At 46.4% G+C, this 23274-nt stretch overlaps 3 protein-coding genes and 1 long non-coding RNA gene across 6 annotated transcripts in view; 2 read left to right on the forward strand and 2 right to left on the reverse strand.

The window, feature by feature from the left end:
- arid1ab (AT-rich interactive domain 1Ab) overlaps nt 1-9401 on the forward strand; it is a 37225-nt gene extending 27824 nt beyond the window's left edge. For both annotated transcript variants that reach the window (XM_058046671.1, XM_058046670.1), the window contains 13 exons: nt 212-512; nt 1021-1163; nt 1425-1522; nt 1606-1815; nt 1899-2103; nt 3283-3415; nt 3503-3678; nt 3761-3890; nt 3970-4089; nt 4178-4274; nt 4346-5147; nt 6069-6199; nt 6277-9401. In XM_058046671.1, the coding sequence (XP_057902654.1) occupies nt 212-512; nt 1021-1163; nt 1425-1522; nt 1606-1815; nt 1899-2103; nt 3283-3415; nt 3503-3678; nt 3761-3890; nt 3970-4089; nt 4178-4274; nt 4346-5147; nt 6069-6199; nt 6277-8136 (4406 nt within the window). In that variant the 3' untranslated portion in view covers nt 8137-9401. The remainder of the gene's footprint in view (nt 1-211; nt 513-1020; nt 1164-1424; nt 1523-1605; nt 1816-1898; nt 2104-3282; nt 3416-3502; nt 3679-3760; nt 3891-3969; nt 4090-4177; nt 4275-4345; nt 5148-6068; nt 6200-6276) is intronic.
- Nucleotides 9402-11037: 1636 nt separating this feature from the next.
- On the forward strand, nt 11038-22950 carry LOC131102009 (uncharacterized). Of its 2 annotated transcripts, none has more exons than XR_009119380.1 (3): nt 11038-11233; nt 14302-14486; nt 21176-22950. It is a non-coding gene; the product is annotated as an uncharacterized LOC131102009 (long non-coding RNA). The 2 variants fall into 2 exon arrangements; XR_009119379.1 differs by lacking the exon at nt 11038-11233 and adding an exon at nt 13502-13610.
- On the reverse strand, nt 11946-13348 carry LOC131102007 (uncharacterized). Its single transcript, XM_058047462.1, has 4 exons — nt 13195-13348; nt 13078-13139; nt 12073-12931; nt 11946-12000 (listed from the first exon to the last, which is right to left on the reverse strand). Exons 1-3 carry the CDS (start codon nt 13215-13217, stop codon nt 12105-12107), a joined length of 912 nt encoding a protein of 303 aa, XP_057903445.1. The 5' UTR covers nt 13218-13348; the 3' UTR covers nt 11946-12000; nt 12073-12104.
- On the reverse strand, nt 20417-22934 carry tpbga (trophoblast glycoprotein a). Its single transcript, XM_058047461.1, has 2 exons — nt 22503-22934; nt 20417-22031 (listed from the first exon to the last, which is right to left on the reverse strand). Exons 1-2 carry the CDS (start codon nt 22775-22777, stop codon nt 21179-21181), a joined length of 1128 nt encoding a protein of 375 aa, XP_057903444.1. The 5' UTR covers nt 22778-22934; the 3' UTR covers nt 20417-21178.
- Nucleotides 22951-23274: the final 324 nt, after the last annotated feature.

Genomic DNA, 23274 nt, shown 5'->3' on the forward strand with positions numbered 1-23274 from the left:
CATAGCAACAGACCGACATGGCCGGATAAAGCCTGCTTCATCAGACTGCTTGTCATAACAGGCAGCACTGAGGTAAATTTAGAGCTGGACCACAGAGAATCTGACTAGAAGGCTATACACTTAGATGGCAAACTTTGAACACAGCAGGTGGTCGTGTGAAGTAGCCCGACGTGAGCAACACATTCAACATTTCCATGGCATATACTTCCAGGTTATCCCAGGCCGCCCGGCTACTCAGGGATGCCCAATGCCAACTACCCTACCGGGCCTGGCATGGGTGGCTCCATGAACCCCATGCCCAGCCAGGGCAGCGGGGCGCCCTATGGAAACATGCCTCCTGGCAGAGTGGGCCCCGGCCAGATGGGTTCAAGGCCCTACGGCCCCGGGATGGGCTCAAACATGGGCAACATGCCTCCTCAAGTGGTGTCCGGGATGTGTCCACCTCCAGGCATGAACCGTAAAGACGGCGGCCCCTCCATGCACCATGGACCTACAAACTCGATACACAACAGGTGGGCGAAACACAACACAGCACAATGAGCCCTTGCATTAGAGCTGCCGCTTGTAAAGCTCCAATCTTTCAGCGTAATAAGACTGTATAGTTGGGTGTTTTATTGCTTGCAATGCTTTCCTGTGTGACCATGAAAAATGATCCGCTTTTCCCACGTGCTGTGTTTAGTTTGAGCGTGCTGTAGAGTGCATGGCAGAAGACCAAGCACTTATCTGAGCGAGTGAGAGAGAGAGAAGGGGGGGGGGGGGAGATCGAGGGAGAGAGAGAGCAGGCGAGAAGGATCAGTGAAACACTTCTTTCCCAAGCAAGGATGCCAGATCAGCCTCCAGACATTCAGTCATCATGAGTTTGGCAAATGCTAGAATCACTTCTTGATGTAAAACGTTTTTTTTTTTGTCCACAAAAACACAATGCTAGAACAAAACCCCAGAGCTGAATAGAAATAAATTATTATAAAAGCATCATTGACATGAATTTGTGAGCTAATAGTGTATAATTATCTTCTACAGGCCACCCGGTTACCCCATGTCTCAAGGCATGATGGGTTCATCTTCTCCATACGGCCCTGGCATGAACAGCATGCACGGTATGATGAACCAGGGAGGACCAGGTCCCTACCCAATGGGTGGAAACATGGGCAACAACACCCCCGGTCAGTGCAGCTTACATAGGCCTATTCAGATTACATTTCATATATTTGCTTGTGTGAGCCCCTACTCATCAATGACTTAAAACAACATGTGTTGGATGTGATATAATATTAGACAAATACACCACTTGGCGGCACTTATTAACCCCCATCATTCAGATTGTCTTGACATTTGTGATAGGGGACTCCACAAATGTGACAAGATTGTGACGCCCCACGTATATTTTATTTTAATGTTTTCTTTCTATTACTCCTCAACCCTAGGAATGGCTCCAAGTTCAGAATTTGGGATGGACAAAATTAATCCAGCTCAGAAAATGAACAATAAAGTTGACGGGACTCCTAAGAATGATTCGAAAAAGGTAGACATTAGCCTCCGCACAACGCCATTGTTTTTTTTTCCTTTGTGTTTTTAACTCAACACCTTTGATCTCTTGTTTTACAGAAGTCGAGTTCTTCGACCATCACCAACGAGAAGATCACTCGTCTGTATGAGCTTGGCCCAGAACCGGAGAGGAAGATGTGGGTGGACAGGTACCTGGCCTTTGCAGAGGAGAAGGCTATGGGCATGAACAACCTCCCCGCTGTGGGACGCAAGCCTCTCGATCTGTTCCGACTCTACGTGTCCGTCAAAGAGATCGGAGGGCTGACCCAGGTTAGCCAGCATTCCTCCTGATTTTTTCGTTCATGTCGGAGACGCTTTGCCTGAGACGCGTGTTTGCTGCGGTCGCCCACCAGGTGAACAAGAACAAGAAATGGAGGGAGCTTGCCACCAACCTCAACGTGGGCACGTCGAGCAGTGCGGCCAGTTCCCTCAAGAAACAGTACATTCAGTGTTTGTACGCCTTTGAGTGCAAGATCGAGCGCGGCGAGGACCCGCCCCCGGACTTCTTTAATACGGACACCAAAAAGAACCAGCCTAAGATCCAGCCTCCCAGCCCTGGTAGGTTCTATTGTATGAATGAATATTGAGCCAAGCCGTGAGTTCCATGTGGGAATTTGTACTTGGCATTTGCACAGGACATGACCACACACTTGTCCTTACAGTCCCCGCCACCCCTTTGAGTTTTGTGTGCTAAATCTCTCAATGAACTCTGAGTAAGACGCTGCTTGTATGTCAATACAGGGGTGTGCAGTTGGGGGGCGGGGGAACCACATGCTTCTAAGAGCCGCCCTGGCTGTCATACCAGGGGTGCAGGAAGTCGGTGTTGCTGTGTCACAGGATACATCAGGGTGCTCGTCAGCTGGCACCGACGTTGTAGTTACTATGAAGGAAGAGCAGAAGGAGGAGGGGGGGGACTGATGTTTGCAGCCTGATTGGTGCCTGGCCCAGGGCTACAAAAGCAACCCTCCCTGGAGATTAGTACTGAGCCAGAAATGATGAATGGAGGAGGGGTGGGGGGGTGGGGGCGCTTGTGTGTGTAAAAGTCACACAATTTCTCCGACTCTGCCTCCCCCTTCGCCTTTTTTTCCCTTTGCTCCCGTGTAGAAGGGAAATCCCTGCCCGGGGGGAGGGGTGTGTGCTTAATGTGTGTGTATGTGTGAGAGTGAGAGAGGCGCGAGGGTGACGTGAGAAATTGTGAATAAGTGTGACCTGGCACTGACCCCACCGTGCGTGTGTGTGCGGCGATTTAATGAATGGGGAAACCGTGAGTCATCAGACTTGAGTCCTGAGCTGGATGGAGCATGATGCTGTGTTTCACACACAACACAATCTATCACTCGGCATCATGTGCACAACACTGTCTTGACACTGCCATTTGTCAGCGGCATAGTTCAGGTTGTTGTTGTTGTTGTTTCCTGGTCATTTCCAAGAGGCTGGTGCTAGATTGGCGCTCCCGTGGCATGCCGTGATGAGCTGGAGGATTGAAGATCTTTCCTGGCGGTGCACTTTACCGTAAAAGCCGGGCAGCTTGGCTCTTAGCTGTGTGCAGGAATTTCTTAAAGGGATTGCCAGAAGCATCTCCTGAAAGGATAATCGACAATCTTATCCCACCTTGCTTGCAACCAACATCTCAGAGCTGTGTCACAATTCCATTACAGAACATAATGTTTACTTTTGCACAACTCGACGTGTCCCAGCAGAGCTAAGAGATTCATTTACCCTTGTTTTCTCGTGCAGCTGGTTCCGGATCGCTACAAGGCCCCCAGACACCTCAGTCCACCAGTAGTTCTATGGCAGAGGGGGGAGAACTGAAGCCTCCCACCCCAGCTTCCACTCCTCACACACAAATGCCCCCGATGCCCGGCTCCAGGTACGTTACTATTGTATCACATTTAGTCACTTTGTATTCTTTCATTCTTTCAACTGTGAACCATAAACTATTATTCGCATTCATCAGGAGTAGCCTAAATCTGCAAGACCCCTTTGCTGACAGTGGAGATCCGGCATTCTCCCGAAGGAACTCCATGACTCCCAACTCACAGAACTACCAGCCCGGAATGGGTGGTCCCGAGATAATGGGTCGGATGGGGCCCTATGAGTCCAGCAAAGACCCCTTCGGCGGCATGCGGAAAGGTGAGTGAGTGCCCATTGCATCACATACCACGGGAAGGATGCGGAAAGTGAAAACTAATTGTCTGTTTTTGTTTTACAAAAGCTGGGGAGCAGTTCATGCCACCAGGGCCTAACAGCGGGATGGCAGAACAGTACAACAGAGGTCCACCAGGACCAATAGGAAATATGCCAATGGGCCAGAGGCAACAGTATCCTTACGGATATGACCGCAGGTAATTGTTCAGATTCATCAAAGGGGAAAAGTATGGGATATTTTACGTTAAATACACTCATTTTTATACCATTGTGCAGACAAGAGTCAAGCATGGGCCCCGATGGTAACATGGGACCCGGAGCCGCTCAGCCTAACATGATGCCTTCTGGAGCAGACACAGGGATGTATTCACCTAGCCGACCCCCTCCTCAGCAACGGTAATTGGCATTTAGCTTATAAAACATGCACTTAGTATTTTTGTTCCTTCCATTCATGTGCAGTGAATATTTCTGTGATATTCTCTAGACATGACTCCTATCCCAATCAGTACCCTGGCCAAGGAGCACCCCCTGGTGGCCCGTATCCAAATCAACAACCAGGAATGTATCCACAGCAGCAACCGGTAAGGACAAGGTTGATTGCTGTGTTAGGAGTTGAATACATTTTAATTAATTGAATGTTGCTTTTTGACAGAACTACAAGCGTCCTGTTGATGGCGTGTACGGCCCTCCGGCCAAGCGCCACGAGGGGGAAATGTACAACGTCCCTTACACTGGGCAACAGCAACCGGGACCCCAATCTTCTGGACCCCAGGGCCAACAGGACATGTATAATCAGTATAATGCTTACCCTGGAGGCGAGCGTAGACCACCAGGTCCGCAGAACCAGTTTCCCTTTCCCTTCGTTAGGGACCGTGGACCATCATCTGGTGGTCCAAATTCCCAGATGATGGCGAGCCCCATGTCTTCAGGTCCTGATGGCTCCCAGGGACCAATGTGGCAGGGCCGTAACGAAATGGGCTACCCCAACTATCCCAACCGTCAGGGACCTCCCGTGCCTGGCCAGGCCCCCGGCTACCACGGCATGAATCGCTCAGAGGAGATGATGTCGTCAGACCAACGGATGAACCACGATGGCCAATGGCCCGGTCACGTCAACCAGCGGCAACCACCTTTTGGCCCGGGTGGTTCCGGCCCACCCATGACAAGACCTCTTCCATCTACTTACCAGACGTCACAGAACCATATTCCTCAAGTGTCGAGTCCGGCACCCATGCCAAGGCCCATGGAGAGTAGGACCTCACCCAGCAAGTCACCTTACATGCATCCAGGCATCAAAGTGCAGAAAGCTGGACCTCCAGTGCCCGCCTCCCACATCGGACAGGCCCCCGTGCAGCAGCCAATGATGCGACGAGATGCGGGTTTTCCTCCTGGATCTGTGGAGTGCTCCCAGCCGCACCTCAAGCCCCGACGACGGCTAACTATGAAGGACATAGGTAAAGAGTGTTTGCTTTTTAAATACTTCTCACATGTCTTACAATTATTGGCCAAAATCCAGCCTTGATGCCGGAATTGAGAGGTTTAAAAGTGCTTTCAGCGAACCCAGCTCGAGACATGAGACATCTTGTGTGTCTGTAACTTGAATGCTAACAAGCTGTTTGTCTGCATGCCCCTTTTTTTTTTCTACATACGCTATAACGCTGCACTAGTCCAATGTAATCATGTAGTCATATCCCATGCAAGGGGGAGTGGGACAGGAAGACATTAGAGACTAGACCAGGGGTCTCAAACTCAATTTACTTGGGGGCCACTGGAGCTAGGGTCTGGGTGAGACTGGGCCACATCAGGTTTTCAAAAAAAAAAAACAGATTATTAAAAACAGAAAAATATACAAACTTTTTCAGTGCTTTGTGCAGTGCAAAGCTCTGATAAAACATTCCACTGTTCTCAAATATCTTAATTTTTATTTTTCTGCACAAAATAAGATGAAAAATAAATAAACAAATTAAGAATAAAGAAAATCAATCAATCAGTAATAAATAAATAAATATAATAATAATAATAATAATAATAATAATAATAAAACTGCAAATAATAAAAACTTAAGAAACCACATATAGTTGGTGGGTAGACAAATTATTTATTTCAGATTAAAATGAACAAAGCATTATTAGAGCCCTGTAGACATGACAAAACACGACTATAGTCACATTTATACTCTTTATTTACAACATATTGCGCAACTGCAGGGTCAGGGTCTGCAAGGGTCTGTGTAGCCTATTTGCAGAAGAAAATCAAAATGATCAGCCAGGTCTGTAGCTGACTAATAGTTGGCAGAGGCCCCATGCTTTATTTTAAGATGTGTAGAAAAGCCTCCTTTTTCAAATCGATTCATATGTTCTGTGGTGCGTTCACAGGCACTCCTGAAGCGTGGCGGGTGATGATGTCACTAAAGTCCGGTTTACTAGCAGAGAGCACCTGGGCCTTGGACACCATTAACATCTTACTCTATGATGACAACAGTATTTCCACTTTTAACTTATGCCAGGTAAGTTCTACCAGCAGGATCAGTTGGATTATTTTGCACGTGTGACCTTTTTTGCTGACGTAATTTTTATTTTTCAGCTTCCTGGATTTCTCGAGCTGGTGGTGGAGTACTTCAGAAGGTGCCTGATTGAGATCTTTGGCATCCTGAAGGAGTACGAAGTGGGAGACCCTGGTCAGCGCACCCTCATCAACCCCAACGCTGCTGAAGACTCGGATGATGAAATTCCAATGCCTGAGGGAGAGGACATGGACACAGACGAAGACTATGATGATGAGGAGGAGACGGAGGACACAAAGACCACCACCCCATCGGTCCAGGTGAAAGAGGAGGACGATTGTTCCCAGAGAGACAAGTCTTCAGACGACGAGGCAGAGGAGAAAGAAAAGGACTCGTCTGTGAAACAACCCGTTACCTCTACCTCAGGGTTTTCCCAGGACCTCAACTCGGAGAAGCCCAAGCAGGTGAGCAAGTTCGATAAACTCCCCATCAAGGTCGTGCGGAAGAAGAATCCCTTCCAGGTGAACCACCAGTCCAAGCTGGGCCAGCGGCAGAGCTTTGACAGCGGACTGATACACTGGAGCGTCGGTGGGGGAGACATCACGGAACACATCCAGACCCACTTTGAGAGCCGCGTCAGCCGCCTCAAGGAGCGTAAGCAGACGGCCTCCGTGAGAAGCAAGAAGACATCTGAAACAACGAAAGAAACATCTGACAAGTCTAATGGCGAGAACAAACCAGGACCGCCATCCTCCGACCCTCAGAAGACCCCTCTTCCTCTTCCCATCGGCGCTCCAGTCACCGCCACCATTGACGACGTACTCTCCGCCCGGCCGGGATCGGTCACAGAGGAGGTGGTCCGTGGCGGCGTAGAGGAGCAGAAAGAGAATGGCAAGTACCTCTTCAGCATCAACCCCGACCTCCAGAGCCGCCGAAACATTAAGATCTTGGAGGATGAGCCTCACAGTAAGGACGAGACGCCGCTCAGCACGCTCTCCGACTGGCAGGACTCGCTCGCCCGCCGTTGCATCTGTGTCTCCAACATCATACGCAGCCTCTCATTCGTCCCCGGCAACGACCTGGAGATGTCCAAACACCCTGGTCTCCTGCTGCTGCTGGGCCGACTGGTGCTGCTCCACCACAGGCACCCCGAGCGCAAACAGGCGCCTGTCACCTACGAGAAAGAGGAAGAGGAGGATGAAGGTGTGAGCTGCGAGAGAGACGAGTGGTGGTGGGACTGCCTGGAGGTGCTGAGGGAGAACTGCTTAGTGACTTTGGCCAACATCTCTGGCCAGCTAGACCTTTCCATCTACTCGGAGAGTATATGCCTGCCTCTGCTGGACGGACTGCTCCACTGGGCCGTCTGCCCCTCGGCAGAAGCTTTGGACCCTTTCCCCACACTGGGGCCTCACGGCTCGCTTTCCCCACAGAGACTGGTCCTCGAGACCCTCAGCAAGCTAAGCATCCAGGACAACAACGTGGACCTCATTCTGGCGACGCCGCCCTTCAGCCGCCTGGAGAAACTCTACGGCTCGCTGGTGCGTCTGGTGGGCGAGCGCAAGGTGGCCGTGTGCCGCGAGATGGCCGTCGTCCTGCTGGCCAACCTGGCGCACGGCGACAGCCTGGCGGCGCGGGCCATCGCCGTGCAGAAAAGCAGCGTGGGCAACTTGCTGGGCTTCCTGGAGGACAGCCTGGCCGCCACCCAGTACCAGCAGAGCCAGAGCTCCCTGCTGCAGATGCAGGCTCATTTCGAGCCCACCAGCGTGGACATGATGCGGCGGGCGGCGCGGGCCCTGCACGCCCTCGCCAAGGTGGAGGAGAACCACTCGGAGTTCACCTTGTACGAGTCGCGGCTACTAGACATCTCCGTGTCCCCGCTCATGAACTCCATGGTGTCCCAAGTCATTTGTGACGTACTCTTTCGCATCGGCCAGTCATGACAGCTGTGGGGGCGTTTTCCACTCTGCCCTATTTCCGTTCCACCCGGCCCCCACTTTTTTTGTGTGTCTGTTGCGTGTGAGTGAAAACAGCAAAACTGACTGTTTTTTGTTGTTTTTTTTTTTAATTTATGCAAAATCACCTCGGATTCCACTGTCTTTCTACCCCCCTGCTTGACACGAAAGGAAGGATTATCATGAAGTAGCTGTGGATTTTACGCTGAAAGATACTGGAAGAGATGAATTGATCGGGACCTGTGCTTAGCCTGAAAGGACTTGTTTTTCAATTAAAATGAAAAAAAAAATCCAGAAAAAAAACTGTAACCAAAGTTGCTGTCTCGTTTACAGTGAGTTTTGGGGATACATGTGCTTGCTTTCTCCCTGGAGGGGTCAAGGAGAGAGGGGGGGGACTCTATGGAGGCAGACGGCGGAGCGGGAAGATTGCTGTAACTTGGGATGTCGTGCGCTCGGCCCCCCCACAGGAACCACATTCGGGGCTGTGAGCGAACATCTGTGGTGGGAGGCCTGTGCAGTAGATTGTAGGACTTCTTTTCTGTACTGTACACCTTAAGACAAACTGTAAACATACTGTAATAATACTGTTTCACACTGAGATACGCTGGCTTGGCAGCAAACTGTAGTTTTTCAAACAGTTTTAGTTGATGTCGAGAGAGACGACGACGACGGCTTTCCCCCCAAAGTATGGTGAACCTACAACACCCCGACCTCTTCTTCTTTGTCCCTTGATTGTATGACTTGACCCTTCTATTAGGACTGGTCCTCAGCTCTAGATATATGCGGTCCAGGCTGCAGTGTATATATATGATGTTGTACATTAATTACACTTCTCTCTCTTTCTCTAAAATCTGTCGCTTCACCGTTTTTAAAAAAAAAAAAAAAACTTTGACAATTACCACTTTGGCGAGGGTTTAGCTGCAGCTTCACTCTCCCAGCAAACACAAGACACACACAGACTGTCTGGTGCGGGTGTAGAGAATATAACAAATCTTGTCTGCGGTTCCTTCATGAATAACTAGACCTTGATGAAGAAACTTTTTATTTTTTTGTTTTTTGTTTTTTTTCCAGTGATGCGGATTCTGCATATTTGTATTTCAGATGATGTAGCTAAAAACTTGATGTAAATTCCTCTTCTTTTCTCCCCCTCCCCCTTTTTTTTGGCTCAATGAATATCATTTATTCAGTATCAAATCTTTATACTATATGTTCCACGTGTTAAGAATAAATGTACATTAAATCTTCATAAGATCTTTGCTGTGCATTTATTTAGTGACAGTCGTCATATGCGATACCACTGACTTCCTTTCCAATAATGAGTCAAAATCAGGCTGCTATCAGTGATACCGATCCAAGACTGTGATCCAAGTACACCCCATGCGTCTGGAAAAGTAGCGTATTTCAAATCATAGCATAAAGAACATCAAATATTTAGGCACGATTTACATTATATAGTAGAGCTACTACATCAGGGGTGCTCACACTTTTTCAGCATGCGAGCTACTTTTAAAATGACCGAGTCAAAATGATCTACCCACTACAAAAATGCAAAACATCTATTTATTTTCAAATGTATTGAGGATTATTTGTACGTACAATGTATGTTGATGTACCTTACATAACCAAATGAGCCAATATTGCAAAACACACATAATTAACTATTAACATTTTTTGTAATTACCTGAGTTTACTTTGATGACTTGCACTGAATTGAACCAGCCAGGGATGCATAGTCCGGACAGTAGCTGCTGATAGCCAGCGTCAAGCACACTTCCAAATGTTTATCAGTCATGGATAATATCCGTATCATAATATCCGTATAATATTCCATATCCGTATGGAAGTGATATGTTTTTTGCCTTTTTACTTGGTCCAGTTTTTGCCTTTTTACTTGGTCCAGCTCCTTCACTCATTTTAGTGACCATAAACTTTAGCGAGGGCTTAAAATCTCGCAATTCGCCGACTAGCTTAGCACTTTGCATCGTTGTTTACGCATGAGCGGTGACCTAAGGGTCAAAATTCAGTTGTCATCTGATTGGTTGTCCTGTATGTCAATCAAGTAACGGGGATGGATGATAGGCTGACATCGTAAGTTCTGCTGCACTTAGAGACGTTGTTTGATTTGATTGGTCGCCCGAAGGTCAACATTCAGTTGTCATCTGAATGGCTGCCCTGTATGTCAATCAAGTGACGGCATTGATGCTGGGATGATATTTTTTTAATGTCACGCCGCGATCGACCAGCGATCGACCAGTACCACCTCCGCGATCGACCGGTAGCTCGCGATCGACTTAATGAGCACCCCTGTACTACATGACAGAAAACAGGACAAAATCAAAAGTGTCAAAATGGTGTATTAGAAATAACTACAAATGAATAAAACCCACAACAAGTACCACTAGAATGAAACATTCACTATCAATTCAAACTGTTCCCTTCCACTGTTAATCATAGCTATTACCTCAAAGTATTGATATTTTGAGTATCGATTTTCAAGGTTAAAGATCTGGCATCTGAGGTATCCATATTTCAGTTTAAGTTTCGGTTTTTAGTTTTTTGTATTTCGGTTTAAGTACTACTGCCATCCTTGCTACGTCTAAACCATGACTTTAGCTTCAAATGCGGCTCGTGCAAATCTAATTTTAATTTCATTTAAGTGAAACTTAATACAATTGGATTTGATTTTATACATATTGCTTATTTTTTGGGGGGAAATGTCCCTGGTTACCACTAGGTGGCGCATGCGTACTACCAGCGGTACTCGTGCCACAGTTAAGAGATTACACTTGAATACAAAAAATATATTGTGTCATTTCCAAGCCTGTAATTAAGTTGCTGGGATCTCCGTGATTAGTTTACTTACCGATTGAAGCATTTAATGGTAAAACATCTAAATCTGCTTAAATGAATGAATCCTTGAAGTCCCCCTGATCACATGAAACATCCGGGTACTTGGTAACGTTACTTGTTTGCGTCCGCCATATTGGATGAAAGCTAGCTGTTTATGAATGTATTTTCATTCATTTCTATATTTGAAGGAAAAGTTTTACATAGAACTAAAAGGCTTACAGAAAAGCTCTTATAGGTGAGTCTTTACCTGGTTTGTGTATAACCAACTGAACCAGCATGATTTGAATGTCTCCAGAACGAGTGCCTACTTCATGTTTTACAAATCTTAGGCTCTAAAAATCGATCCTCAAATCAAAATATCAATACAATTGAGGCAACATTTGATTTACATCAAATTTAAAATACAAATCAAGCATAGTAAATTAGAGCATTTACTGTATATAAAGGCTACAATTTAACTGTTTTGCTGTAAAAAAAGTTTTCCTGCATAGACATTTTAATGTGCAAATTGGTTAGATCAAATTTTGCTTTCCGTCACTTTTAGCCTTCAGAATGACCGAGAAAGTTTTAACCCAGCTTTCCTTCCAATTTAAATTGGATTTACCATTTTGTCATTTTGTCTGTTTTCGCTTGGCTATTATAAATCTTGCCAACTCTACCCAAATTTGATATATCGGTTCTATGCTACGTTTTGAACTCCATGCATTTTCCAATTAGATGTATAAGCTGTATTGCCGATACGAGCCTTTATTTTAAAAACTCATTAAAATGTTCAGAGAACATCCTTTAGTTAAAAGTAATCCCACATTTTAATTGGACCACCACTTGGTCTGAAAATTGTACAATATACAATGTTAGTTGCGGTAAAGCTTGTGCAAACCTTACTGCATGCAACACACCATTTAGCCACAAGATGGCAGCAGAACTGTAACACCACACTGAGCAGATTGTCAAGCAAATAAATATTTATTTAAAGTAAATTCTAAACAGCACTTGTACCTCCTGTTGGAAAGAAACAGAAAATTAGAAATTAATGTTTTGGTTTTGTTTTTTTAAATAGAGAAAAAAGCTTACCATCTCTGACGTGGTTTAACCCTTTCCTCTGGCTATGGATTGCGGCCAGGCAGTCTGTAATATAGTTTCTTCTGCAGGGAAGCGTTTTGGGTCTTCTCATCAAACACCTGGGGAGTGTCAGTGGCCTTCAGTCGCTTGATGGGATGCCCACCAAAGCGCTGAGGGATGCGAAACACATTGGTGGGTGCGTGCTGACCAGAGGAAGCCTCCCCTCTCGTGGCCTGCTGGGATTTCCGTCTGTAGCCGAGTGGGATGTAGTGCTTGTGGGAAGACTGGCCGTAGCTTGGGTACACTTTGCCCTGCTGAGAGCTTCCTGCAGAATCAGAGGTGGATGCAACACCAGTGGCTGATGTTTGCATGTTAGGAACGTACTCTCGTGAGCCGTAGCCTGACACAAAGAGGCGGCTTTGATGCTTGCGTTTCTCTTGTTGCGGCTTTGCTGGAAGACTTTGAGCTGAAGTGTATTTTTTGGGCAGAGGCCTCACACGCCGTGTACCCTGCTGAGGGGCCCAACTCTTCTTGTTGGCCTGTTGGCGCTCCTGCTGCTTCAACATGCCAGCGTTCACAATAGAAACAGAGGGGTCCAGCTCTGGGGAGTTTTGGGGCGCCAGAAGAACCCTTTGTCTGGACACAGGGCGGACACGCACCACCTTGACTGAACTGTATCCGCTTTGGGAAGACTGTGGGGCTGCTTTTTCATAGACATTCATGGCCAGTCCTTTATTGCTGTTGCTGCGTTGGGCTGAGGCTGGAACACTGAAAGCTTGTCTGAATTCATTCTGGGGATTGCTGCCACCAAGTCTTTGTGTGAGGCGTTGATGCAAGTAGCCAACATATGCGTTGTCACTTTGTCTCCGAGCTGCAACAGAATCTACAGCTAGTAAAAAGAGCAACTTTTTTTTTTTATTAAACAATTCTGGCCACTAAACAAAGCCAGCCTAACAATGGCTTCCAGTTCCAGGTCACTTTTAGTTACATATAACTATGACATTAAAACTTGCTTACCTTCTTGAGGGGCCCACAAACAGCGTACATGCTCTGCTTGAACTAAACAAATCAGCAAGATCCTGCACACAAGTAACAGTTACACAAATACATTCAGCTTGAACAACAACAACTTACCCCAAATGAACTCCACAAGCCATGTTGTCAAGTATGTCACTGCCACCTTGGTCAGAGCCCCCAGTAGCTACACTTGACACTACTTGCTCCACAGTAGTACACACAAGACAAATGGCTTATATGGTGCCCTGCAGCCAATTACAGCCTAGCAAAACTGATGGCCTACAGGTGTGTGCCTCAAAAGAAAACACTGATATATTTACCACATGTAAATGCCATTTTAGTATTATTACTTTACGATTATTTCACCGTAAGAAGCTCAGAGGATGTGCTGCACCGCACAAAATGATTTTAATAACGTAACTAACCATCGAATAAATGACACTACAAGTCCCATGATGCCTTACCGAGACCACGCGAGGTGTCACGTGATGTTGGTTGTTACCCGGGCTTCTGAGTTGACAAAATACGCTAATGTAAGTATTAGAATCAAATTTAAAAGCTAGTTTTAATTCTAAAAAAGTACTAATTCTAATTTGTGTAGTTTAAACACATGTTATAGTGTCTACTTTTGTCGCGAATTCGCTAGCTCACATGGCTAGCACCTGAGGGTTGCTTAAGTACGGCGGCCTTTTAGGGCCAAACTCACGGAAGTAGTCGAACGTGGTGATGTAATATGTTTTAAAAGTAGCCCTGCAACGACTTAGAGTGGTAGTGGTCGTCTTTCAAAGACTACTAATTGGTCGTTTCTATCTGAAGTGGTGTAAGTAATACTAGAGAGGTGCTTAACACTGTGGCCCCTGAGAGTCAAAATACGTGGCAATCGCCCATTATCCTTTCATGCTATTTCTAAGACACTACAGTAGCCTAATTTGACTTAATAGGTTGGTTATTATAGTAATGTAATGACTTTAAGTAGGGAAGGAGAAAAGCGTCAGCTAGTTCCCATGCAATGACCACATGAGTGTGGTGGCTTACATCAAAGACACAATTTCCTGTTAGAGGAAATAGCAGAGGACCCCCCCCCCCTCTCCTTTTTAAGTCCCTCTATTCTGAATTCTTTCCATGTGACATGGAAGTGAAAGGCCTGCTCCCAACTGTGTCCTGTTGTCACCTCACAGTGCACAGAAGCAGCTCTCACAATAATTTTTCTTTTCATTTTTACAGTGATGCAAGAAAGTCCTTGTTGCAGTACAATGACAATGTCGACACATTCTGCAGAAGCTTCCACCCTTTGGCCCCACAGTCCGTTCCTCTCCTGCTCGAACCAATCAGACACTTGGAATCCCCACCGGGACAAGCTGGAGACCCTTCCTGCTGCGGCATCTGGCCCAGCGTTTGGAATAACGAAGGTAATAATAATGAGCTTCACAGTGTCATGGTGAGAGGTCAAACCAGGAAGTTGATTGATAGCCATTTGTAGCCATAAATGTTTTTATCTAGGTGGACAAAACAAGCACGGAGGTGAATTTTAATGCTGTTTCAATTCAGTTCAACATGATTGTTGAAAAAGGTTAGATAGTGGAAGCAGAATGTCATGCATAGACCAGTATCGTAACCAGACAAAATCCAGCAGTAATAACTTATGTCCCCACATATGAATCACTTTGACTCTACCGAAGACAGATATGATCCCAGGTGCCTTTAAATGACTGCGTCTCTCGGATGCACTATTGTATTTGGCCGACTCCCTGCTCAATTCCAGCCCGAGCTATCGACGCGTGAAGCAGATGATGAAGTATTCCAGGGGTTCCGAGGGTTTTGTCCCTTCTTTAAAATGGGTCAAGGCCATTTATAATCAAGCAGAAGAAGAAGGGGAAAAAGACAGAGAGACATTAAGGGATCATTCATTCATTCATTTTCTACTGCTTATCCTCACTCGGGTCGCGGGGGTGCTGGAGCCTATCCCAGCTGTCTTCGGGCGAGAGGCGGAGTACACCCTGGACTGGTGGCCAGCCAATCACAGGGCACATATAGACAAACAACCATTCACACTCACATTCATACCTATGGACAATTTGGAGTGGCCAATTAACCTAGCATGTTTTTGGAATGTGGGAGGAAACCGGAGTACCCGGAGAAAACCCACGCATGCATGGGGAGAACATGCAAACTCCACACAGAGATGGCCGAGGGTGGATTAAGGGATCATATTGTTTTATTATTTTTGACTTTCATTCATTCATTTTCTACCGCTTATCCTCACGAGGGTCACAGGGGTGCTGGAGCCTATCCCAGCTGTGTTGGGGCAAGAGGCGGGGTACACCCTGGACTGGTGGCCAGCCAATCACAGGGCACATATAGACAAACAACCATTCACACTCACATTCATACCTATGGACAATTTTGAGTCGCCAATTAACCTAGCATGTTTTTGGCATGTGGGAGGAAAACCCACGCATGCACGGGGAGAACATGCAAACTCCACACAGAGATGGCCCAGGGTGGAATTGAGCTGTGAGCTGCCTGCGTGCTAACCACTTGACCGCTGTGCAGTCCTATTTTTGACTTTTGTAATTAATAAACATATGATGTTTAACATTATGCTAATTATTTTATCTTCCCTTTACTGTCTCTTTAAATTGCGCAAGCGTACCCAATGTTGTGGCCTGATGTAAATGTTACAGATGTATAGAAAACAGCTGCATTTGTCATCGACGCTGGCGGCAGAGAGTCCATGTCACTTTTGTCGTCACGTCGCGACTGTTGTGGTCGCTTTCTTGAAGAAAAAAAAAGTCTTTTAAACATGTTGGATTCCTGGCAGATGTGGCCGTTGACTTTCAAGCCACATTCCCTAACATGGCCATTAAAGCCTTGTCCTGGTGCCAAGACGTTCCCAGAGACAAGGAGGCGCATGAAATATAAAAAGGCCTGACGCTCCAACGTGGCTGAAACCACATGCAACAACGTGGAAAGACTAGCTTGTGGGAATACACGGGGCAAAGATGTAATCTTTTAATCAGACACGCTGCTCTAATTGGGGCCATTCTTCTGCTGTTAACGAGCTTCTGCAGAAGAAGACGAAACAGGAAGTGTTTTTTGCTCGCTGGCCATGGCTGCCCCGCTGAGCAAACACGGCGTACATTTCAACCAGGCAACGCCGCTTTTAATGAGTGAAACAGAAGTAATGACACGCCGGGGCCGCTTTGTTATTTGACACCAATAACCCAGGGCCGCCTTAATGCACCCCAACCCCTCCGCCCCCAGCACCCCCATCCAGCTTGTGGCATGTTGCATAACAGCAAATTAAAACTCCCCCCCTGGGATTGGGTCCCACCGCCAATGATTAAGAATGATGACACTTAAACAAAAGCGGCTGCAGAGTGCTCAACTTTGTCATCATGAGGGAATCCTATTACTCGCCGGCTGGCATAATGGCCGCCTGTGGAAGCAGACAGAGTATCACAAGGCGTCTTTTCTCGGGGAGGTGGGTTGGGGTGGGGGGGTTTGGAAAAAAAACAAAGCTTTTTTCTCTTGCTATCTGAGCCGAAGCTTTGTGTACGGCCTCAATTGTTTTCTCCTCAGTGAGTTAATGTGGAGCTGCTGCACCGTGGACACTGTAGCTGGCCATGGTTATGATGGTTACCTCCCCCAAGGACTTTTGCTTCTTAGTTTGCAAGATGATGCAAAAACTACTTTGTCTATGGAAAAACCAATGATGTTATTACTGCATGTTTGTTGGGTGTAGTAAAATAAGCCTTTATTTCCAACATGTGCAACTTTTTCAGTGAATCACATACAATATGATCCTTAAGATGCGTTTACATGAAAACAAGTGAAGACCCCGTAATATTCATGCCAGGCCAGTAGGAGGCGATGCTACTTTGTAAAGAAACACTTGGCTAAAGACTTAGTGGTGCCATAGAATTAAGCCATCAGTCAAACCATTCTCTGCATATGATTTGGTTTTTGGTGCAAATTCGGTTTTTGTACCATACTGCATGTAAGAAACTCGTCAGTTTGCCCCGTGCTGTATCGTTCAGAGAAATGAAGTGCCCAAACAAAGCACTATCGGTGTTGCTGACTCACTGTCTGTGCGTTTTTTTTATTGAGTGTGACTGACAAATAACCCCCCATGGGGCCAGGAAAGTTGCGAGTGCCAGCAATTTGATGCTGAAGGTGAGAAACCCTCATGAATTTGCCGGCATATACTGTATGGGAAGTCTGCACCAATGATTTGGTTTCCCACGATGTGTTTTACATTGTTTTCTGCGTGTAAAAATATGATTCTACTCTCCAAAATGTATTTTTTTTTTTGTGAAAACAGATTTAAAGTAACCGTGATGACTGAATTTCCCAAAGTAGGAGTCATTATGTAGCCCGCATCATTGGTAATCATCAGGAAGGGCATCCGGAATTTAAAGTGCTCAAGCCGAAAATCAGTATGCGGATCAAAAAGATCCGATGTGGCGCCTCTGTGATCAGGAAAAATCCAAAAGAAACAAATAAAGGAGTCCTTATTTATAAACGGAATACTTTTTGTAATCAGAGCTTAGAAAACTTGTTTACAGCCTTCTACATACACTTTACATTATTAGAGCCCTCTATATGTAAAATAACACCCCCATGTCATCTTTACACTCATAATGCTCAATATAGTAGACATAAAGAGAGTAAATAAGCCTATAATACTTAAATAAGACTCATGCTCATGTGTGTTCCCATAAATGTGTTTTCCTAGGTATGTTCCTGCAGTGATCCCATATTCTCAACAAATGATAAAAGTAACTATAGGGTTGTTATTTTATGTCACCAGAGCTTTAATAATATTGAGGGGCGGCGGCACGGTGGTCTAGGGGTTAGCGCGCAGACCTCACAGCTAGGAGACCAGGGTTCAATCCCACCCTCTGCCATCTCTGTGTGGAGTTTGCATGTTCTCCCCGTGCATGCGTGGGTTTTCTCCGGGTACTCCGGTTTCCTCCCACATTCCAAAAACATGCTAGGTTAATTGGCCACTCCAAATTGTCCATAGGTATGAATGTGAGTGTGAATGGTTGTTTGTCCTGTTTGCCCTGTGATTGGCTGGCCACCAGTCCAGGGTGTACCCCGCCTCTCGCCCGAAGACAGCTGGGATAGGCTCCAGCACCCCCCGCGACCCTCGTGAGGAAAAAGCGGTAGAAAATGAATGAATGAATGAATATTGAGGGGCTGCACGGCGGACGAGTGGTTAGCGCTCACAGCTAGGAGACCTGAGTTCAATTCCACCCTCTGCCATCTCTGTGTGGAGTTGTTGTTGGATGTTCTCCCCGTGCATGCGTGGGTGTTCTCCGGGTATTCCGGTTTCCTCCCACATTCCAAAAACATGCTAGGTTAATTGGCCACTCCAAATTGTCCATAGGTATGAATGTCAGTGTGAATGGTTGTTTGTCCTGTTTGCCCTGTGATTGGCTGGCCACCAGTCCAGGGTGTACCCCGCCTCTCGCCCGAAGACAGCTGGGATAGGCTCCAGCACCCCCGCGACCCTCGTGAGGATAAGCGGTAGAAAATGAATGAATGCATAAATATCAAAATTCAGTCAGGAAATTTTCACGGTCGGTTGTGGAACCAATTCACTGCGATAAATGAGGGATGACCGTATATGTATGTGATGGGTCATATTTATTTGAAATATCAAGATGGGCCAAAAATTAGATATGATTTCTCACAGATGCAAACATCATGAAAATCTGTTTCATTAACCAGTGAAATAGCACCTTAACCCGGTGGAATGCATAGCAGTAGTCTAGCATCATGCATTTTTAACAACATGACACTAAATAAGCATGGAGACCACCACCGCTTTGTGTACTTTTATTGTGTTATTGCACATGCAGTAAAATACCTCCGAGCACCTTGAAAGGAGGAGGATGCTTCTTTGGCTTTAAACAATGGGAGGCTGTTGTAGCAAACACCCCCGCCCCCTACCACCATCCTAAAAGGACGACAATTTGGGGCAATAAAGTCATCTGCTTGCAGCATGCAAAGGCCACAAAGACATGAGTGACTTTTGGAGATCGAGCCAGAAAAGATATGACATGACGTTTGTTCGATGAATGCGTGATGGTCAATGCTGTCGAAGAAAAGCCTTCCCTCATCCCGCAGAATGAAGCAATGTGGCTGGTGTTCCAGAATCATCTGTATCTTATCATTTAAGGAGAGTGTGTGTGTGTGTGTGTGTCGGGAGGGGGGGTTCTCCTTAAACAGAAAAACATGGAGAGGCCGACTGAGTGGGCTGTGCTGTCTTTGAAGAAGTGGGGTTGCTTTTAGCCGCCTCAACCCGTGACTGGTTCTCATCATTTTGACAATAAAACTCAAGGCGCTGAAACAAAGCAACGTTTCATGAAAAAAAGGACGAGGACGAAGGGGGGGGGGGTGTAGGCTAGTATATTCCTGCTTAGCCTGTACCGAATTATGTTCCTTCCTGATCCGAAAAGGAGAGAGGCAATCACGGTCACTCAGCTGGAATTCCAAGTGCTTTGCTGTAATTGAGGACCTGATTACAATGTTTTGTTGCCGGTTTACACATGTAAATCCAGATTAGAGGTGGCACACACTCAGCAGGCACAGAATGAGGTGCAGCTGCACAATCTAATGATACCCAAAGCATAAAAATGCCTTTTTTATGACTGGAAATTCTCCACTTAGCTACTTACCAGTAATTCAATTAATGGCGTGGTCTACAAGAGCCAAGTACCGCCCTGAGCATCCCTGAGCAGCATCTCTGTGTCAATAACATTGGCATTAACAGCTATGGCTGTAGTCAACCCTCGATGTATTCTTCTTTACACCACAAGATGGCAGTATCTGCATTTGATGTATCATGACTGTCCCTTGCTACATCATGGTTCAAACATCTCTTTCTCGCTCTATCATTTTATCATTTTCTACCGCTTTTCCTCGCGAGGGTCACAGGGGGGTGCTGGAGCCTATCCCAGCTGTCTTTGGGCGAGAGGCGGGGTACACCCTGGAGTGGTCGCCAGCCAATCACAGGGCACATATAGACAAACAACCATTCACACTCACATTCATACCTATGGACAATTTGGAGTGGACAATTAACCTAGCATGTTTTTGGAATGTGGGAGGAAACCGGAGTACCCGGAGAAAACCCACGCATGCACGGGGAGAACATGCAAACTCCACACAGAGATGACCGAGGGTGGAATTGAACCCTGGTCTCCTAGCTGTGAGGCCTGCGCGCTAACCACTCGGCCGCCGTGCCGCCCTCGCTCTATCATGCTCTTTAAAATTTATTATACTTTTTAATAAATTGTTTATATTTTGCTGTTGACTATAGCCTATTAATAGTCAGAAAATATTGACAGACAAGTCATATGTAGTATTCTGGTCTGTTACATTGATGAGGCATTACATTACATTATATTACATTACCTTAACACTGCATGGAGCTGTGGGGTGTCTGAAAACAAGTTCTCTCATTCTGTGGGGAAGTGGTACGTTTTTACTTTGTCTTTATTCCCCATTCAATTATTCCCAGAGTCCAGTTAACACATTTACTCTTTGCCCCCTGGCCGTATTTACAGCATTTGCTGAATGTTATACAATTATTTATAAAATATTTAATATCACTTTTCCACATTTATAATCATATTGTTCTACAAAACGGACCAAACAGCATTGATGATGTCATGTTTTTCTGAATCGGTGTCTCTGGTAGTGGTAGCCAAGTAGTGTACTGCGTGTTATTTTATTATTTATGAAAGCATGAATTGTTGCTACAGCTCCTAAATTGGATGTGATTAGATTGTGCAGGTGTACCTCAGGGATGTAGCTGACGCTCGTATTCCATGTATGACTTGAGGCACTTGTTGTTGGTCTTGTGTGGAAGACAGGAAACGGTGAACTCCCCTCATAAAGTCGTACATTAAGCATATTAGTTATGTAACAGTGGAAGTGGAGCAGTGGCGTCTTTCGACAAGCAAGGCAACGATGCTGTATTATTCATATTATTATTATTATTAACGGAATTGTATGTACTGTATGTATTTACAGACAAATATACATTTTTTACACATTTCCACTGCCTTGCTTAAATGTTCAGGTCTTACATGTCGGCGCTGGAGGACACTTGGGACAACCTGGGGTCCGAATCGATCTCGAAGCGGTAATGGTAACCTTCCCACACCTCCCTGCAGGCATCACGCATGTCATAGATGCGTTTCTTGATGCCCTTGCGGTTCAGATAGAGCACAAAGAGGAAAATGAGGCCCACAAAGCCCAGCACGATCCCCAGGAAGACGTAGGAGGTCTGCAGGGCTAGGTCTGCCCCTGCTCCCCTTTGGCGGCACCCCAGAGTCCCGGACACGCCCACGGAGAGCATGGAGGTGTTCCTCATGGCGACAGGGAAGGCGCACACCAGCTCGCTGACGTCTCTAATGCGTCCTTGCGAGTGGTTGAGCCACTGGACAAAAGGTTCTATCCCGCATGTACACATGAAGGGGTTCTCCCCGAGTAGGAGCTCTGCCTGGGGAAGCGAGTCCAGTTCCCGCAAGCCCTCCTCGGGCACGTTCTTGAGCGAGTTGAGGGTCAAGTCGAGCTCTTGCAGCTCCTCCAGACCGGCCAGCGTGGAGTTGTGAATGGCCACCAGGGAGTTGTTGGAGAGCAGCAGGCGCTGCAGGCCGTTCAAGTGGGAGAAGATGCGCGAGGGCAGGTAGATGAGGCTGTTGTGGGACAGGTCCAAGCCGCGCAAACTGCCCAGCGAGCTCCAGCGCAGCGCCGTGGCCAGGTCGATCACCGAGGAGTGGTTGTAGAGGGCTCGGCTCAGGTTGAGCTCACGTAGAGATTTGTTGACCACGGTGAAGGCTTCTGGGTGGATGACCGCCAGCTGGTTGTTGCTCAGATCCAGCGAGCGGAGACTTGGGAGACCGGCGAAGCTGTGCGACTCCACCTCGGAGATCCTGGAGTGAAGGTAGATCTTGTTGATATTGTCGGTAAATGTGCATTCTGGATCAGATCCAGATTAAACGTTAATGTTGCAAATAAATGTGCCATGTGGAATAGATCTGCAATTTAAATGGCTGCCAAATCAAATTGTGAATTGTCAATAAAAATGTCATTTAAATCTAAAACAAACGTTAACATTGATGTCTGAAATACAATCTGGATTGGAGCTTTATAAAGGTTTACACCACAACTTAATATGCAGCCTGGATTGAAGCCTTTACACAGCAAATTCTCATATTTTCTCCTGATAATTAATCAAAGATCTAGTTCAAACCGAACAGTGCAGTAAATTGCAATCATACATAAAGTGTGCTGTCCTGGATAGAGTTGCTCCAATGCAATGCAGGCATGGGGGTCTTTTTTCCTTAAGTGGGCAAGACAAAGCCTGTTTAAAACTGCATGCAAACAAACCATATATAAATTACCTGTTGTTACAAAGAGAAAGGTTGGTCACATTATCCAGGCCTTTAAAAGACTCCGGGCCAATGCGCATGATCTGGTTCCCTGTTATGAAGAGGTTCCGAGTATATCCGGGGATCCCGACCGGAACGTTCCTCAGGTCTTTGGCCACACACTTCACCGTGTGCGCCGCCTCGGAACACTCGCAGCCCGGAGGACAGGAGGCGGAGGACGCCACCGGTGCTGCGTAAACGGAGCCCAGGAGCGCGTAGAAAAGGAGACTGTGACTAAAGTCCCGCATGTTTGGTTACAGGATGAAGGAGAAGAAGAAGAAGAGGAAAGATGAAGTGAAGAAGGATCAGCTCCTGATGCTAAACATCTCCACCGGCTGCCGTCCCGAGTGGCCGTGCGCCTCAGCCGCGCGTCCTCGCACAAAGTGTGGAGCCTCCGAGCACTTCCATGTGAACCACCACCAGTCACGAGTGGGGGGGGGGTCGCTTAGATCACAGAGGAGGTGTGTGTGTGTTGTGGGAGGAGGGGTGAGCTTTTGGATCCTTTACAAAAAGAAGAGGGCGTCGCTTCTTTGCTAACAATGAAGTTTAAAAAGACCATCGACTCCATCTCAGATATTTGGGGCGGGGCTTAAAGTTATGGACAGCCCATTGCATGTAATCAATGGGGGTCATTTCAAATGTGATACGGGTTTTAATCCACTCTTTAGCATCGGAAAAACACAATAAATGACCTAATCTGACATTTAACTGATTATGTTAAATTTGAATTGCTAAATCAGAGAAA

The sequence above is a fragment of the Doryrhamphus excisus genome, chromosome 14 (assembly GCF_030265055.1).
Source record: "Doryrhamphus excisus isolate RoL2022-K1 chromosome 14, RoL_Dexc_1.0, whole genome shotgun sequence".
NCBI classification, from domain to species: Eukaryota; Metazoa; Chordata; class Actinopteri; order Syngnathiformes; family Syngnathidae; genus Doryrhamphus; species Doryrhamphus excisus.